Source organism: Echeneis naucrates, chromosome 5, assembly GCF_900963305.1.
Source record: "Echeneis naucrates chromosome 5, fEcheNa1.1, whole genome shotgun sequence".
Lineage (NCBI taxonomy): Eukaryota > Metazoa > Chordata > Actinopteri > Carangiformes > Echeneidae > Echeneis > Echeneis naucrates.
The window spans coordinates 4,398,621-4,415,316 of NC_042515.1; the positions used below are offsets into that span (position 1 = coordinate 4,398,621).

The window sequence follows — 16,696 nt, forward strand, 5'->3', positions numbered from 1 at the left end:
ACATTCACACATTCACACAGTCACTGTTAGAGTCTTAAAAATAAAAACAAAGAGGGTGGAAGTCAGCAAAGGAATGATAGAATGAAAATTAGGATTTATCTACAGGGAACCTGGAATATCTGCAGCACATTTCATGGCAATTTATCTCATAGATATCTCTGTGAGAACCATAAATGTCAAGTTCATGGTGGCAATAGAGGGTGGAAAAAAAGTCATTGTGGTTTTATGCAGAAGTTTGTTGTGATCCATCAAACAGCTGCTGAGATATTTCAGATGTGAGCTTGGAAACATAACGACAAAAATTGTGTTATCGCTGCTTTATTTAAACCATTCACTGATGTCTAAACTCTTTACACTGTTTATGGGATGTCACGGTGGAAAGGTGCTTGATGCTCGTTCATCTCTTTTGCTGCAGACAAGAAGAAGAGTAAGAACCTCAGCAGTGGAAATTCGTCTGTGGACGCCGATACCATCGAGCCGTGTGACCACCACCAGGACTGTCTCCTCGGTGAGTCTAACCCTAACCCGATCAGTGATGCTCAAACAAAGAAATCACACTAATCATGAATAGAGGCTGACCCAGAGGCCAATGCACTTAAAAAAAAAAAGTTCTTCACTCTGCAGGCTAAAAACACTCACTTCCTGTCGGCGTGCTCCAATTACACTTTAGCAGAACATTCAGCGCCTGCAGGGCTTTGAAATGATGAGATGATTGTCAGTCTCTGTATCACTGGCACAAGCTGTTCTTCAGCATTTCACATGTTATTCAGTGGTTGACATTGTGTTCTTGTTCCTTTGAAGGTTCTTGTTGTGACCTGAGAGAACACAAGTGTAAACCTCAGAACCGAGGCCTGAACAACAAATGCTACGACGACTGCATGTGTGAGGAAGGTGAGTGAGGAGAGCGTCAGGAGCGTGAAGTGATGTCACGGTAAACTGTGACTTTAAAATTAAAGTAAGGTGGAATGTGTCACTGTTTTGTGATGGTGTGGGTCCTTGGAGTAGACAAATCAGTGGAGGTGACACACAAAAGTGGATTTTCTGATTTTAAAAAGTTAAGAGAAGTTGGAGAGGTCAATTTTAATAAGAATCTTAAAGTGGTTTCATCTTAATTACTGTAGCTCCTCCATGGTGACGCTCTTTCATATCCGTGCTCCTCCGCTATAGTCAGTTGCTGTGTTTTCCTTTTCTCTCTCTACTCAAGGGTTTCGTTGTTACGCTAAATTCCACCGGAAGCGGCGTGTGACCCGGCGGAAGGGGCGCTGCGTGGTGCCAGAGTCGGTCAGCAGCGACCAAGGGACCTTCATCACCATCGAATGAAAAAGATGGAAGATGGAGGAGGAAGCCCGCCCTCACACCAAGACAGCCGACACATCACATGACATTATTATAAGACAAATCAAATCGCCCCCAACAAGGTAAAACATCCAAAAGCCAAAATCCCCTCAGTTGAGAAAAGTGCTGTTGCATTGTGGGACGATCCCGCCACCCGAATCCAGCAAATCACCATCATTAAGCACTTGATTGATTTGATTGCAAATGGAAATGCATCAGTCTTAATCGCATTTTTTCAATCCACAGTCACTTACAGAGGCAAACAGTTTATACGATGAGTCACTCCATCACCAATGATCCAGAAAATGTGTTTTTATTTGTGAGAAATATTCACCGGTGATGCATCACTGACCGATCGCTGCATACCTCAGCTGCAACTTCATTTGGAGGGGAAAAAAAAACAAATAAATAAAAATCAAAGCGTATGAATTGTGAATTTCGAGAAGCCCATCGACTGTCTCTGTCCTGCTGAGTGAAAACAGTGTTTACAAATCATGTTTAGCATTGAGTCACTGCTCAGAGGTCCAGACCGGCTCCTCTGCTGTTTCAGCTCCATTCACATCGACCAAGTTGTCGCCCGCAGACACAATGCTGAAATCACCCTCAAATACATGTCTGCTCTGGCACAATTTGTTTCTTGGAAGTCCAGAACACACTAAAGATTCTTTGTAAATGCTGTTTGACCCCGTTTGAACCTGCTTCCCTCTGTTGTAAATATGAATGTCTTTCAATTGCTAAGAACTTTCATTTTTCAGTTTAAATTGACAACACCACTTTTCAAACATACATAACAGTAGAATAATAAAACAAAGAAGCTTGTTTGACCTTCCTCATACATGTATTAATATATGTTTTATTTATAATGTACCTAAACATATGTTAGTCTATATATTGTGTTTTTCTGCCTTATTTGTTTTCATGATTAAACACTTAATAGGATAATGTGTGTGCTGTGACTTATTTTCATTTGGTACTTCATAAGAGCACGTGTTTAACATAATTCCCCGAAAAACAAACAATGGCAAAATATTTATCCAATAATTATTTATATTTTTGAGCAGGCTTTATATTGGGACATATAATCCATATAACACAATAAAAGTCTTGTTGTGCCACTGATGAATATCATTATATTAGATTAGATGAGATTGTTTATCTGTGAAACTAAGAAGTTCAGTCAGTCAGAGTTATTCTAAGACTTTCATTTTTTACTTTCTTTGGGAAGTTTTGCTACTTTGGACCTTGAGGAGTTATTTGACAGAGGGAGAATCACTTTGAAGGACTTGCTACTAACTCCGTTGACGTAGCTGGAAAAAGTCCAGCGTTTCTCCCTGAAATGTGGTGGAGTTGAATCCTAAAGCAAATTTAGCAGAAAAACTTTGAGTACCAGAGCAAGAATAATCATTTACTCCACCTCTGAGCTGTGCGGCAGGTGAATGGATGTCAGGATGTTCTACAGAAGAGCTGAAACTTCCTCAGTCATTACCTTATATCAGTTTAAGTCTAGAGAACGAGAGAAACCTCCCGGTGTTTTTTTACAGGAGAATAAAAATGCTGACATTTAGATCTTTTTTCTCAAAACTAATGCTGTCACATTAAAGCTTGGAATATCTTAACATCATCTTTTTCCTTTTCTTTATCTTGGAAACGTTTCAAGTGAGTAACACGAAGCCATCCATCTCCATGTGATAAACTTAAGGCTTACAGTCTTTGATGCTCATTATCTCGTAACCGCCCTGAAATGTGTCAGAAGCTTTAAACATAAAGCTTACGACACATTAGAGCAAGTGCAAGAAATAACGTTCAGCTTGTCTCTGATCAGGACACACACGGCCTCTGAGAGTCTATCCTCATCAATATTTGATTAGCTGGAGAAAGTAACACTTATTCCTCCTTCCTAAGCAGCAGCTCAGTCGGACTGTGAGTGTGCCATCCTGATTTACGGCCGAGGAATAAAAGCAGCAGTGATGTATTTTTAATACTTACCTCTGACAGAGCGCCCCGGTGGAATGCCCTGTTGAATCCTGGCCAGCGGCCAGCGAAGTGATAGATTGCACACAGCCACATCCCGGCAGGCCTGCAGCTTCACATCACCGACACCACGAAGGCCCTTCCACCTCTCTTAAGCATTTCTTCAAGTCATTAATTACCAAAGTAGCTATCCTAACGCAACTTATAAAGAGAGCAACGCCCCAAAGGGAACCCAGGTAGAGCTCAGAGGAGGTTTTACATTTGAGGAAACAAAAGAGCAGGAAACAAACTCAGCTTCTTGTCGGCTTCAGAGACAACAAAGCAGACCATAAATCATTTCCTGACAAGTATTGAAAATAGATATGAATGTGTATAAATGAAGTGTGGAAGATGTTTGTTTTAAAGAGCTTGTGCAGAATAACATTTTTGCATTCATGTCAATCCCTTGTCAAGTCTGTCACGGCAGGTTAAAATGCGAAAGAGATCATTCGTTTGCAATGAGATTAGCTGCTCCGTCCGTCTGATAGTTAAAGTCGTTACATCTTGAATTAAATAACACGTCTATCACACCACCATCTCAATTTGACACACACAAACACACCACGTAAGCAATTTAATTTGCTTTGGCAATGAAAAGGGAGAAATCTTGCAGCCGCAGGGTTCAGGGGTCACCTGGAGGTCAGAGTTCACACTCTGAAGGGGCCATCTGGCTATTTTGCATTTGTACGGTGGATTATCTCCTTGGAGGCACGAGAGGACAGAGGCAAAAAAGGAATGAGTCCTCCTGTGGTTAAAAATATTTTACATTAGCGCTTTAAAGGCGTCACTGCCGCTCGTGTCCACAGTAACAGTTCAAAGGTCAAATTTACTTCATTCCAAAGAGTTGATTTCTGAGGAGCAGCATAGTAAGGAGGAATATCTACGAAAGTAAGAGCTGAGCCTCAGTTATGCTGAATGCATAGAAATGAGAAGTTTCATTCACTGACCTTACATCAGTCTGAGAAAATTATCTTAATGCACAATTCGCATTTCCACAGCCCTCAGCTCCATTTCATGATCTTCACCGAGACGTTTTGTGAATAATAATATTAATAATATTAACAATAATAATAATAATAATAAAGCAAAACCACATCTACTTCTGAGCTGACAACAGCATTTACAAGATTTTATGTATTTCAGTTTTCAAGATTTTGTTTGCGAGGCACCTTGATCATAAAACTTACATGTGCACAACGATGCTTTTACGGAAACACAACTCTTCCATCCACAGTCGCACTCTCACACACAGACGACAATGCTGTCTAGAATAGTGTGCGCAAGATGTATTAATGGTGTGAATGAGATTTGATACATTGCAGTTTTTGTGTACATTTGAGATTGTGTGAATTATCTCTGAAGGGGGCCTGTTATAGGTACGTTTCCCTTATACGCCGGCCTTTTACACCCCAACTAGAGCTCACCGTCGAATCTGTAGGCGGCTGTCACACAAGCAAAGCGTTTTCATTCCAGGAAATCCCACTTTTGTGGAGTAACTTAATCTTCAATGAAACCATCCCAAAAAGGGCAAACATACTATCTCCAGGTTCTGATAAAAAGACTTCACTTCAAAGAAGCATCAGACATCCTTTGGGCCGTTTCTTCCTCCTCTTTAGGCTGCTGCAGTTGTGTGTCTTCTGAGGAGAAGAAATAAAGTTAAGATCTCACAGCGTTTACTCCTGTAGGAGGACCGTGAATGTCATCGGGAAAATAAGACTCCACTTGTTTGAAAACGGGAAACTGTGAAACGTCTGTGACGTGGGACTATAATGTCAGGGCACAAATCGTCCTCTGGGGGTTTATGGATCTCCACTGTTTTGGCAAACTGTAAAAAAAAAAAAAAAAAAAAAAAAAAATGGACACAACGTCTTCCTGTGGAGTGTGAGGACAGATGGACGGAGCAGCAGCCTGAAAACAGCCATTTAACGTCAGTCTCTGTGTGTGTCCTCAGTTTACGAGCCCCAAACTACAGTCACCTTATTGTTGCTCTGAACAGAATCAGTGTGGAAACACGGAAGAGAAGGTTTTTATGGTTACAGGGAAGTTTCAGGGAGTCGAAGTGCAGCAGAATCCGTTTGTAGTGATTCTGTAATTCAGCACTGGAACTGAAGATATGAGCTTTTCTATTCTATATTCATTATCAACATCTAATTTACACATTCAAGTTTATTCAAACTAAATGGATTCCAACATTCGATACTCTGTTTTTTTTTTTCCTTTCTTTTTGAGTTTTTGTGATTTTATCAATTCTGCGTTCCATACAAACATAAACAGACATATATTTTATGGAGCTGTGTTCATATTTGTTAAGGTACCATAAATGTCATTTAATACGTTTATTAAAGTAAAACAGATAAAAAAAAAAGAAAAAGAAAATGCTACAATTAAATTTTTCTTAGAAATTTCTAAAGATTTATAAATTTCTATCCAACTTCAGGAAAGTGATCTTAGACTTTTGGAGTGTATTATATATCATAATGACATATATTGATAGGATTTGGGACGGATATATATTCATGCTTATATTTTATATTTTATCATATTTATGTCATGTAAATAATGTATGTAATGTGTGTGTTTGTATAATTATTTATGAATTTTATATTTACATGGATGCTCATTTTGATATACGTTTCAAAATTTGTTTGTTTTTTTTTTTTTTTTTCTGATCATTAAAACCAGCGGAAATGTAAAATGATTAAAATCCAAATCTGGTGTTTGGCATCAGTTTGTCCTGCTTATTTGATCTTTGCCTTTAAATGTCATGCTTCCATTCCTGATGTTTCACAGTGACGAGAAGCGACCGCTGTTGATGCTCATGTGGTTTCATAATGAGTGTGTGTGTGTGTGTGAGTGTGTGTGTGTGCGTGATGGGAGTCACATGGGCAGCAGTCAGGTTGATGTCACATGGTTTGTGTTTGCAGGCTCAGGAGGGAGGAGGAAGGAGGAAGGAGGAAGGAGGGGGGGGGGAGCTTTGGAGAGAAGTTTTGTGCCGCATTTTTTTTTTTTTTTTTTTTTTTTTTTTTTTTGCACGAAGCTCCTCAACAAGTTGGAGCGGTGAGTCGGACCGAGGCAGCGCTACCTGCAGCAGACGGCCCGTCATGGAAGTCCCTGCCATCAATCTAAAGGTGAGGCCGCTGCTCACCTGAAGGCTCAGTGATGTTCAGGTGAAGCAGCAGGTTGTTGACAGTGATGAGGAGCTGGCAGAGGAGTGATTGTCTGTCTGTTTGTGTAGCATTGTTCAGTGGATTTGCTTCAGGGTGTGTCGTTTTTGTTTTATTATTTATCACTTGATAAGATTGTGACAGCCTGAGTTACTCAGCAGCAGAAGTAAACCTTCCTGTGTACTTAAACCAGCAGGGTGGTGTCACGTGTTTCAGGCTGTTGAGGTCTGTAGTGACTATTTTCATGATTTGTTAAACTGTTGGTGCAGCTTGTGACTCATTGGTTTGTTATTTGGTTGGTAAACTGGCACACAGCGAGACAAAGTAAAGAGATTAAACTTCGGTGAGTCAGGGAGGAGGAGGAGGAGCCGTCGGGACTTTTCACCCGTTAAATGGCTGATTGTAACTCTCTCTGACTGCTGCTGTTTTCTGTCGCAGGCCATCGTCCTGGTGCACTGGCTGCTCACAGTGTGGTGAGTGTGAACGCAGCTTTTCCTGCACAGACGTGGGGAATTTCTCTCCTCCTCGCTCACTCGCACACACTCCTGCACATAAACTGACTCACCCTCTTAATCCAGGCCTCCTCTTCACCCCCCACGTCGGCCGCTTTGTGTGTCATCTTTCCTGAAGTGTGTGTACGAGTGTGTGATTCGTGCCTCTCCTGTAGGGGATGCATGGCGTGGCTGCCCCCCTCCTTCGCTTGGGGGAACTTCAGCGTTCTAGCGGTCGGGGTCTGGGCCATCGCACAGAGGGACTCCATCGACGCCGTCCTCATGGTGAGTCTCCTTCACGCAGGCTGCGGCCTTAACGTCATGTGACACGTACAGCAGTCTAACTATAGTCGCGCCGCTCTGGATCCTTGCTAACCCATTTGTCTGTGGAATCTGGGACAATCTGTGAGAGTCCCTTTGAGAAAGTTGCCCCTTCCCCTCCCTTAATTCAGCACAGAGCTCAGTAACTGTGCCTTTCATGGCCCGTCAGTTTACAGCAATGCCACTTCAACAGAAATTCCTCAGGCGGGCCGTTCGTGTTACTTTTAAGCTTCATTTCATTTAGATTTGTGGAAAAAAAGGAAATACTGTCTGTGCACAGTAACGCCGACGTTTTAAGCTCCTTGCAGTTTGTGTGTTGTCGTCCTCTTTGCCGTTTCAAATGAAAGCTCAAGTTTCAAAACACAGACGTTTTCTCCCGGAGACAGCAGACCTCAGCTCCCCCATCAGTTCTGGAGTGGAGAAGGACTGAATTTAATAAATAGTCCCGATGGAGACAGAATAAGTTAGATACGTTTGGATGCTTTTCTGAAGTTTGAGAATGAGTTAAGTCTAAGTCGGGGTCAAAACCAGCTCCAGGTGCTGCTCACCAAAGCAAACATCTGAGGACTTTGCTGGCGGAGACGGCAGCTGAGGAAAAACTTGCCGTCCAGTTTCTTGCTCAACAAGACTTCTTGGGAAAAGTGCGAAAAGTGTTGTCACTGAGAAGAAACCTATGTTCGTATTCTAAAGCGATATTGTGATGTGTTTTTATTTTTATTTATTTATTTATTTATTTATTTTTAATTTAAAGTAGCCCAAGGTGCTGCATAAACACTGAATAAGTATCGGAAAGAGAAACGCACACAGTATTCCCTCCTAGCTGTCTGAAATTCTCGATGAGCCAATCTCTCAGCACGGTCCAGCTGGACCCGCCTGCTCTTGTCGCACCATGTCAGGAAACCAAGACATTGATGTTTGATTGATTACCGCGTTTTGGGTCGGTCGCCATTTGCATTTCATTTCACCCCCTGATGTGGTTTTTGGTTCAGAAATATTTTGATTTAGTGTTGCTGCTGCTCTCATCCCGGGACCTTCAAGAAAAAGAGGAGCGTCCTACCTTGGCAGGAGGATGAAGAATTGATTTTAATGTAATTAAAACGCACAGGACTCTTGACATCGCTCTTCATCTCTGTCTGTTTTAGTCAAATTAGATTTTCTGCCCTCATCATCTATTCAACCTGCTGTATGATTCCTTTGGCATTAACTCCGGGCTTCACGCTCTCATTTGATTGAAACGATTTAAGTCGATACATTCCTCCTCCTTTTAAATTGATTATATCTATTAGGCTCACATCTTTTGCGGAAATGTGGATTTGGCTGAAAATTCACAACAATAGAGGAATGTGGTATTTTTTTTTGTGTTTTTGTTCAGCGATGTGCATTTTTCATAATGACTTGCAGGCACCTTTTTTTTACAGGCAGAGTAGTTAGTTATTAATCTCCCCCTTTGAATAGCCATTTTCTTTAGCACTGAAGTTTTGCACACATCCTCCGGTGGAGGGAAACTTCCTCTGAGGAAGCATTACAAAAATGTGTACACGTTCCATACTAAGCCAAACTGTGTCTCTGTCTTCTTTTTTCTTTTCTTTTCTTTTCCTGCAGTTTCTGATGGGAATGATCGTGACGGTGTTGACTGACATCATCCACTTTGGGATATATTACCCACGTAATTCCCTGACACCTGACTGGGGATGGGACGTGTTTCGCTTCAGCGCGGGAATGGCCATCCTCAGCCTGCTGCTCAAGCCGGTGTCCTGCTTCTTTGTTTACCAAATGTACCGCGAACGTGGAGGAGATTACAACGTCAACTTTGGTGAGTGCGGTAACATCAAAAAGATTCAAATGAAAATGATCGTGAAAGCTGGTTAACATGTTTAGGTCTGCCAAATTTAGCAGCTGCACATTCTGGTGTAATTTTTAAAACCAATGTGAAATTCTTTTGGTTTTCTGCTTCCCACAGAGAAAAAATGAGTGTGACCAAAGCTTGAGGTGCGGTGTAATGCATGTGTTCTGGTTGGGGGGCCCTCTGAGATCCTCCTTGTGTTGCTTTATGCTTTCATGAAGGGCCTTCCAAATGCTGCATGAACTGAGTTGTCTCTGTGCTAAACCACCGGCAGATGAATTCTCAGGCAGGCTAATTGGTTACAGTCACAAGACTTAAAATGCAATGAAATATCTGAGCTGCAGTTCGGCTCGGGCAAGGAAATCGTTTTTCTGCGAGTTGTTTACAACGTGTCCGTCTCATCCCGGCCACCAGTTTATACCGCAACACATTAAACTCACAGAGACTGAAAAAATAAAAATAAAAAAAACGTGCTATCTGCCATGAGAGCAAAAATGATTGAGGAGTGATGTGAAAAGAAGCCCAGATGGAGTCTGCACTCACTCAGTCTGAAGCACAAACAAATGAGAAGTACCCCTCTTCCAATGAATAGTCAGGAGACACTCCAGATATGTTTTCTGATTAATCGCGTGCGGTCATTGATTTGTGGATTTGGACTTGCCTTGCTGAGAGCTTTTCCATCAGGAACCCCTCTAAGCTCTATCAACTGCTGCGCTGTTGAATCCTCAAAAATGTTGCTCCTGGAGTCGTCTATATGGAGTCACTCCGCCGCAGTGTATGATTAGAACGGCTCCATGCAGGAGTGTCTACCTTTTCTTTTTTTGTTCTGTAGTGTTGTCTTGATAAGTGGAAGGTGGAAAACAAATGAGGTTAATCAGGATGTGGGACTAATTCACTTTTTGTTAGCGCTAATATCGCCAGCTAAAATGTAAACGTGTCGCGCTTCACAGGGACGTGTAATGAAATTCTTCCTGCATTGCCACCCGACACCGCAGTTGACAAAGTGCATCTCTTGATTTTACTGGAAGATAATTGAATATTGATGAATCTGTTCTCTGTGGTTTTTACCTCAGTGCCACACACACACACACACACACAGCAGGCGCTTCCATTAGACTGTGATTGGCCGAGCAGAGGCTGATGAACACAGCTAACAGTCGTTCCAGACAATGTGTGTTTTAATTGCCTTCTGGCTGCATATCTCTCATTAACATGGCCGCCCCGCTGTTCTGAGCCCTGTCGGATGCAGTTAATCAGGTGCATGAGTGAGCGAGCGCTTGATTCAGGTATCTGGGGTGAAACGTTGATTGGCAGCTCTTTTGTGCTGCCGTGTGTTTTTACATCGCCTAATACAATAAGGGATGCAATACTGAATAATTTGCCATTTGCTCTCAATTAAATTGTCTGTTTGCTGAGCAAATCACCCGAGCGGCAATTGTCCAATTGCCCCTAACCAAGGTACCATCAGGCCTGTAATCGCACTGAGCTTTGAGGGTGATATGCAGCAAAACTGTAAATAACAGACGCAGTAATGTGTTTGCTTTAATTTAAGCAGACAACGTTAGAGTATCTATGTCCACTAATGAAATGTTACAATAACAAAACTCTACCCTGCTATGCTATGGTTGGCTGTGGTATATTGCATTATATAATACTATTCTATACTACGCTATATTGTGCTTCGATATGTTAGACTTTCACTATTTAAAAAAAAATGCTGTCGACCGTTAATGTCTTGGATATTTCAGCATGTCATGAATTTCACTGGATTAGCATTGAAGCTAAAGTTAGCATCTTGATATTGGAGTGGGGAAAGTTCAGATTCCAGCTCGCGCTACGTTTCTTGTTCATTATGAAATTAAAAATAATTTTTTACTCCTCCAGATACAGTAAACTGTATTTTCAGGTATGTTTTTTTTTTTTTTTTTGAGGGGGGGAAACCAGTCTGGCCTTTTTCCACCTCTAGTGCAGTGCCAGGGACCGATTTAAAAGCTTCAGTCGTGTGTCATTCATTTAGAAAATGCTTCTGTTTGAAGCGTCAAATGAAGGAAAATCCAAGTCACAGTAGCTTGAGAAGAAGGAAAAATAATTTGCAAGCAACAAGCGCCATTTCCTGCTTCTCCCTGACAAAAATCCGAGGGGGGGGGGTCATCTGCCATGCATTACCGCTATATCAGCTAAATCATGGTCACACAGTCAGTTATTGTTTTGTAAGATTTACACCAAACTGAAGTTTCCCTGTTCCTTTCTTTGCATGTCACGATTTCTCCCTCGGCCCGTCTTGCTCTGCGTTTTGTTGCACTGTGATGTTTTCTGAACACTTGATTTGTGTTGTTTTTTTTTTTTTTTTTTTTTTTTCCTGATATGTTTTGACCTTTTCTCTTTTCTTCTCTTCTCCCCTGCTGAACTTTGACCTGTCAGACTTTGAGACCTCTGTGGACAGTCGATGCACTACGGATAGTGCTGACAGTGCCTTTATTGGCCGCCGTTATTGAGTCCTGGCTTTCTTTTTTTTTTTTTTTTTTTTTTTACACACCGTTTCTCTCCTCCAATCATCTTCTTCCATCTCCTTCCACACAGGAAGTAAGAATACAAGCCAGGCTGTGGGACAAAATAAAAAGAAATGCCTTCTCTGTTATCATGTCATAAGCTGTCTTTTCTCACCATTTGCACGTTCCTGTCTTCTTCAGTCTTCGTTACTTTTTATGCCGTCGTATCTGTCAGTGTAGCATGTTTGTGTTCATGTCTTGTCTATTATATGTTTATATGTATCTGCAACTTTGCATCTATGTTTTATTCATGCTATTACTCTCCAGACACCTCATTAGTGTTTGTGTTTTCTGTTTGCATATATTTAAAACAGAGCTGCATGATGGTGCACCTTCTCAAATCTGCCTAATTAAAGTCAACATAATGTTGACTCATATTGTACCGTGGATGCAACATGTTTTTATCCGCACTGAAAGGCAGAGGGGTGATTGAAGGTTTTTGTGTTTCACCAGCATGACACAGTTCTTTAAAATTATTCATGTATTTATATGCTTTTAAATAAAATACAATAAACATCAAAGTTGCGTTTAATAAACAAAATATGTTTTTGAAAATCATCAAAACTCGGCAGTGTCGATCGGTCCGTGTTTGTGACTGTAGCAGATGCCAAGGTAAGAGTGTGTGGGCCTTTAAACCTACAAAGGCACGTCATTGTAATTCTGGCCATGTCCGAGTCGGCGCTGTTTGTAGAGCATCACAGGGAGTCCTGTAAGACATTATTATGACTCATTCTTTGTAGAATTCATTTTTAATGCCTGTTTACATGACACACAGTGTAGCCATGAACTTGTATGCACAGGTTTCCAGTGCAAACAGTTCCACAGCGTCACTCACTGCAGCGGCTTCAATACGATTTAATGCTTTGGGTGGTTTTTTTTTTTTTTTTTTTGTGTAACATTCCCCAGCAGCAGTGTGCGCTTCTCTGTATGTTGGTAACACAGTTTTCTAGCATTGTAATCTATATTTATTCAAAAAGGGGGCCGGATGCTTGAGTCAAGACACCAAATCTGCCAAAGTGTGTCATGAATCTGTGTGTGAGGTGAAGTGAAAAAACCCAGAAAAGGCAGTTGTGTAGAGAATTCAAACTGTTTTAATATGCATATCAACAATACTTCATCCTCCAAAGAGGCTTGATTAGACGCGATAATGAATAATACATTGGCATGCCAGGGATTGTGGGTGTGTGCGCGTGCATGTGTGTGTGTGTGTGTGTGCGTGTGTGTGTTGAAGACTTTCGGCTTGTCTCTGCAGGTTTCCCCTCCGTATCCCGAAACAGAGACACGTACCAGTCCATCGACCAGCAGGACGAGTCGTCCAGCCCCGCCAACCCCTTCAACCAGGCCCAGGACAGCAAACCCGGAGCACGCACCTACTGAGAGAGGCAGGCAGGCAGGCAGCGGCGGCGTCCTTCCCCCCTTCATGCAGCAGCGCAGTGCTGAGGGCCAGTTTGTACAATCGATTTGTCTCCAGTCCATTCGTTCTGTACAGACGTGCTGCTGCAGATTGCACCGCTGAACACAAATTGAATACCTTTATAATCGTAAATCATGAAATCCGTTCAGGTTTTAGAATGAAATGTGGCATAATTAAACCATTTTAATTTTTTCTCTTGAAAGATGGGATTTTTTTTTTTTTTTTGCTGAGCCGGCTCATTCCTGCTGAATAAACAGAGGGAAGACTGCTTTGCCTATCCCATACAGATTTTTTATTTTTTTTTTTTACATTTGGCACTAGATATGAAGATTCGAGTCTGTTTCTCTTTGCGTTCTGTAAATTATGAAGTACCCGTACGCAGTGTGAAGCGGTCTTCTTGTACTTTAGAAACTACCTTGTGCCTTTTTGCAGCCTCGACAGAGTTCACGACACAAGTTACCAAAAAAAACACTGGAGCTACGGTCGATTTACCTTTTTGTGAATCTATGCAACTATGAAAAATAGAGAAATATGAAGGTGATCTTAATAATCAAGTCTTGAGCCGTTCAAACGCACTCATTTCAAATCATTTTAGATGCATTAGACTTGATATCAGTGAACAGCATCACCACTTTGTAAATCACAGCTGATGTATGTGGATGAGATACTTATTTTCCACGTCACAAATGTTGATGTGTATAAGTCAAGGTTTCACATCTTGAAATATTCACAGCAGCCCTGATCTCAGTTTCAGTTAAGAGTTGGAGTGTACTCAGATTGCGTCACTTTTTTTTTTTTTCAGTTACTTTCAGTTACTCTTTTTAAACTTCCTGTATTGAAATCACAGTGACTCCATATCTGATTTCACGGCACGTGATTATGACTTCATGTTGTCCGCCTCATCCGGTCTGCTCGCTGTCACGTTGAGGCCGTAAGTTCAGAGGTTTTCTCAGTAAGGACGCACTTTGTGTGGATTCAGAGCCACATGCTGAGAGGCAGATTTATTGTTAGCGGTTAAAAATCATATAAAAAGCTATCTTCTTTGCTCCAGGTGCTGACAGCTCTTGAATTAAACAGAACTTTATTAAATCCTCTGACAGACGACTAGATCAAGTTTTGCTGCAAAAAAGGCCCCGTGTGGTGTTCAGACAACTCCCATTGTTTCAACATCTATTAAATGCTTGTTTTCTGAGAAACTGGAAAACTCTTTACAGAGATTACAACAAAATGTATCTTTTTTTTTCCCCCCTAATTGTGTTTCATTAGCTTCAAGGATCCTGTCCAAACGGGGCCATAACTTTAAACAAGGCAGATGTTGTAGCTGTGGTGTTTCAGGTTTGACTAGTTTAGAGGTGCAAAGACTGTTACTACTGCAGAATGTGTTAAGATGTACAGACTGGGAATTGAATGTTTTTGGTTTTTTTTTCCATGAACAATTGTATTTGCCGCATTTAGTTTTTGTTTTACAAATTGGGAGTGTTTGTGTTTTCCTAAGGTCAGAAATGATTTGAAATGTTACGCAGCACAATGTTTTTTGTTTCTAGTTTTTTTTTTTTTCTTAGAAATAAAGAAGAATAATGTACGATACTTGTCAAATGAACCTTTGTTATGGAGGATGACTGAAAAGAAATATCGCTTATACATCTTAGCATCTTACAGTAATTGGAGGCTAATTTTGAGATGAGCCGTGCAAGTTTACGCAATTTCTCTCTCTCCGCTTTTTCCTCGGGGTCCTTTTGTATTTTTATTCCTCTTCTCTGCCACACCTCTGTTTACGCTCACCCTGCTCCTCTCCAATATCCCTTTACCACCCTGCTTTTATTTACTCTGCCAGACAAGACATTTATCTTCCTGCTTTTCTCGTCTTCTGCTGCCTTTTTTTTGCCCCCCGCTGCTCTCCAATGAGCATTTTCCCAGAAACCGCACCACCTTCAGTCTTAACCCATCTTCACTGACTTGCTAAAACATGTCACCTCAGACAACGGCTCCAGCATCACCTGTATACTCAGTTTTAAATGGCACTTGATGCGTTTAGATGAAAAGAGTCAGTCATTAGAAGGATTATGAGTTTGTACCTTTGCTGTAAAAATACCTGCATTTCATATTTCGCATACACACACCACATGAAAACAAGTGATCTTCAGTAAAACACACAAATTGTTGAAGTAGTACACCCAGTATATGAACTTGCAGTTAAGGTTTGTGTCCCCGATGGCTTTCATTACAGCGAAGCCATAACTCTTGTTAGCCTGAACGCTCTATTGTCCTCAAGTGTGTAGGCTGTAGAACTGAAGCTCTTGGTGTATCAGCATTGTTGTCTGTTTACATAGAGCCTCGCAGGCCTCTTAACAAAGTGTGAATGGAAACTTTTATTGCTGTAGCTGCAGCAACAGCAGCAATGTTGTCCACAGACTCTGCATACATAGACACACAAACACCGACGCAGGGCAGCAGCTCCTTCTGCATGTTTTCGACGTGTCCCTGCTTCAACGCACCCGATTCAGATGATCAGCTCGTCATCAAGCTCTGCTGAAGTCTGGTAAGGAGCCGCTCATTTGAATCAGGTGTGTTGGAGCAGGGCAGTAGCTGTCCAGGACCGGGGTTGGAGTCACCTGATCTAAATGGAGTAATTGGAGGAAATTGGTGGCATAACCCAAAGACAGTATATTGGAAGTCATCAACTCTGAGGGAATAATCATTGACTATTTGTTGTGATCTATATGTACTGTGCAGTACTTAAGAGTAGATTCTTTAGAACAATGCAGTAAAGAAACAATAACATTAAGTTGTAGTATAATAAGTTAGTGCAGCCAAACTCCAAAGCAAAGTAATGCGTGAAGATCCGAAAGAGTGGCATTCAAATTAATACAAATCATCACATAATAAGGAGGAAATGCAGTCAAAGGTGACTGAAGAAAAAACATATTAAAACTAATTAAAGCTGATTTGGTTATTTCATTTCATTTCATCCTGGCTCTGATGAATCTAATCACAGTCCAGTCCTCTGATCCACCTGCCCACCTGTTCCCCATTTCCCTCATTTTCTCCTCTCGAGTCACACCAGCTCCCTTTTCTCTCTACCAGTCAGTTGCCAGATTGTGTGTCCTACTGCGGACTGTTCCTGTTGTCTTGTGTGTTCACTTGTGTGTCTGCCTGTAGGCAGCCTGGACCTTCATCACTGATTCTGCTGAGGTAACTTCATCGCTCCTGCCTGCCTGAGCTGAGACGGCACGATCTTTTAGTAATGAGGCCAAACTAGCCAAAAAGAAGGTAACAAAATTATCTGCTGTCTGTAATAATTATTACAGTTTGTTTTTTTTTATTCTTGATTTCCATATTGAATCCTGTTGTGCTGTCTTGCTCTCCTTTTGTCAGAATGAAAAGGGGGAAGGTCTTGAAGCCAAACTGTGTTAATGATTCATCTGTGCTGAGCTCTTTATCAGATTTCATTTTTTTTATACTTATTTATTTTAAGGGTGGGGAGGAAAATGAAAGGAGATGGGGGAGGAGGGCCGGCAGCCCAACAAGCTGTTGATTAATAAGGAGCTGTGGGGCGAGCTCTCCTGAGC

The 16,696-nt window shown here is 41.4% G+C and overlaps 2 protein-coding genes across 3 annotated transcripts in view; both read left to right on the top strand.

Annotated features, from left to right (window-relative positions):
• Positions 1–2,274, top strand: part of draxina (dorsal inhibitory axon guidance protein a) — a 14,903-nt gene extending 12,629 nt beyond the window's left edge. The window contains exons 5-7 of the mRNA XM_029501982.1: positions 416–508; positions 802–891; positions 1,205–2,274. Coding sequence (XP_029357842.1) covers positions 416–508; positions 802–891; positions 1,205–1,320 — 299 coding nt within the window. The 3' untranslated portion in view covers positions 1,321–2,274. The remainder of the gene's footprint in view (positions 1–415; positions 509–801; positions 892–1,204) is intronic.
• A 4,111-nt stretch (positions 2,275–6,385) lies between these two features.
• On the top strand, positions 6,386–14,596 carry agtrap (angiotensin II receptor-associated protein). 2 transcript variants are annotated; one of them, XM_029502625.1, is made up of 5 exons: positions 6,386–6,473; positions 6,948–6,982; positions 7,177–7,285; positions 8,924–9,134; positions 12,966–14,596. In XM_029502625.1, exons 1-5 carry the CDS (start codon positions 6,447–6,449, stop codon positions 13,088–13,090), a joined length of 507 nt encoding a protein of 168 aa, XP_029358485.1. In that variant the 5' UTR covers positions 6,386–6,446; the 3' UTR covers positions 13,091–14,596. The 2 variants fall into 2 exon arrangements, with proteins under 2 accessions (XP_029358485.1, XP_029358486.1); XM_029502626.1 differs by lacking the exon at positions 6,386–6,473 and adding an exon at positions 6,764–6,852.
• The last annotated feature ends 2,100 nt before the right edge of the window (positions 14,597–16,696 follow it).

Bases quoted from the DNA above. Each gene is read 5' to 3' on its own strand.
- agtrap (XM_029502625.1), top strand. From the start codon at position 6,447: ATGGAAGTCCCTGCCATCAATCTAAAG. The intron at 7,286-8,923 runs GTGAGTCTCCTT...CTTTTCCTGCAG, and splicing joins CCATCGACGCCGTCCTCATG to TTTCTGATGGGAATGATCGT. The intron at 9,135-12,965 runs GTGAGTGCGGTA...TTGTCTCTGCAG, and splicing joins AGATTACAACGTCAACTTTG to GTTTCCCCTCCGTATCCCGA.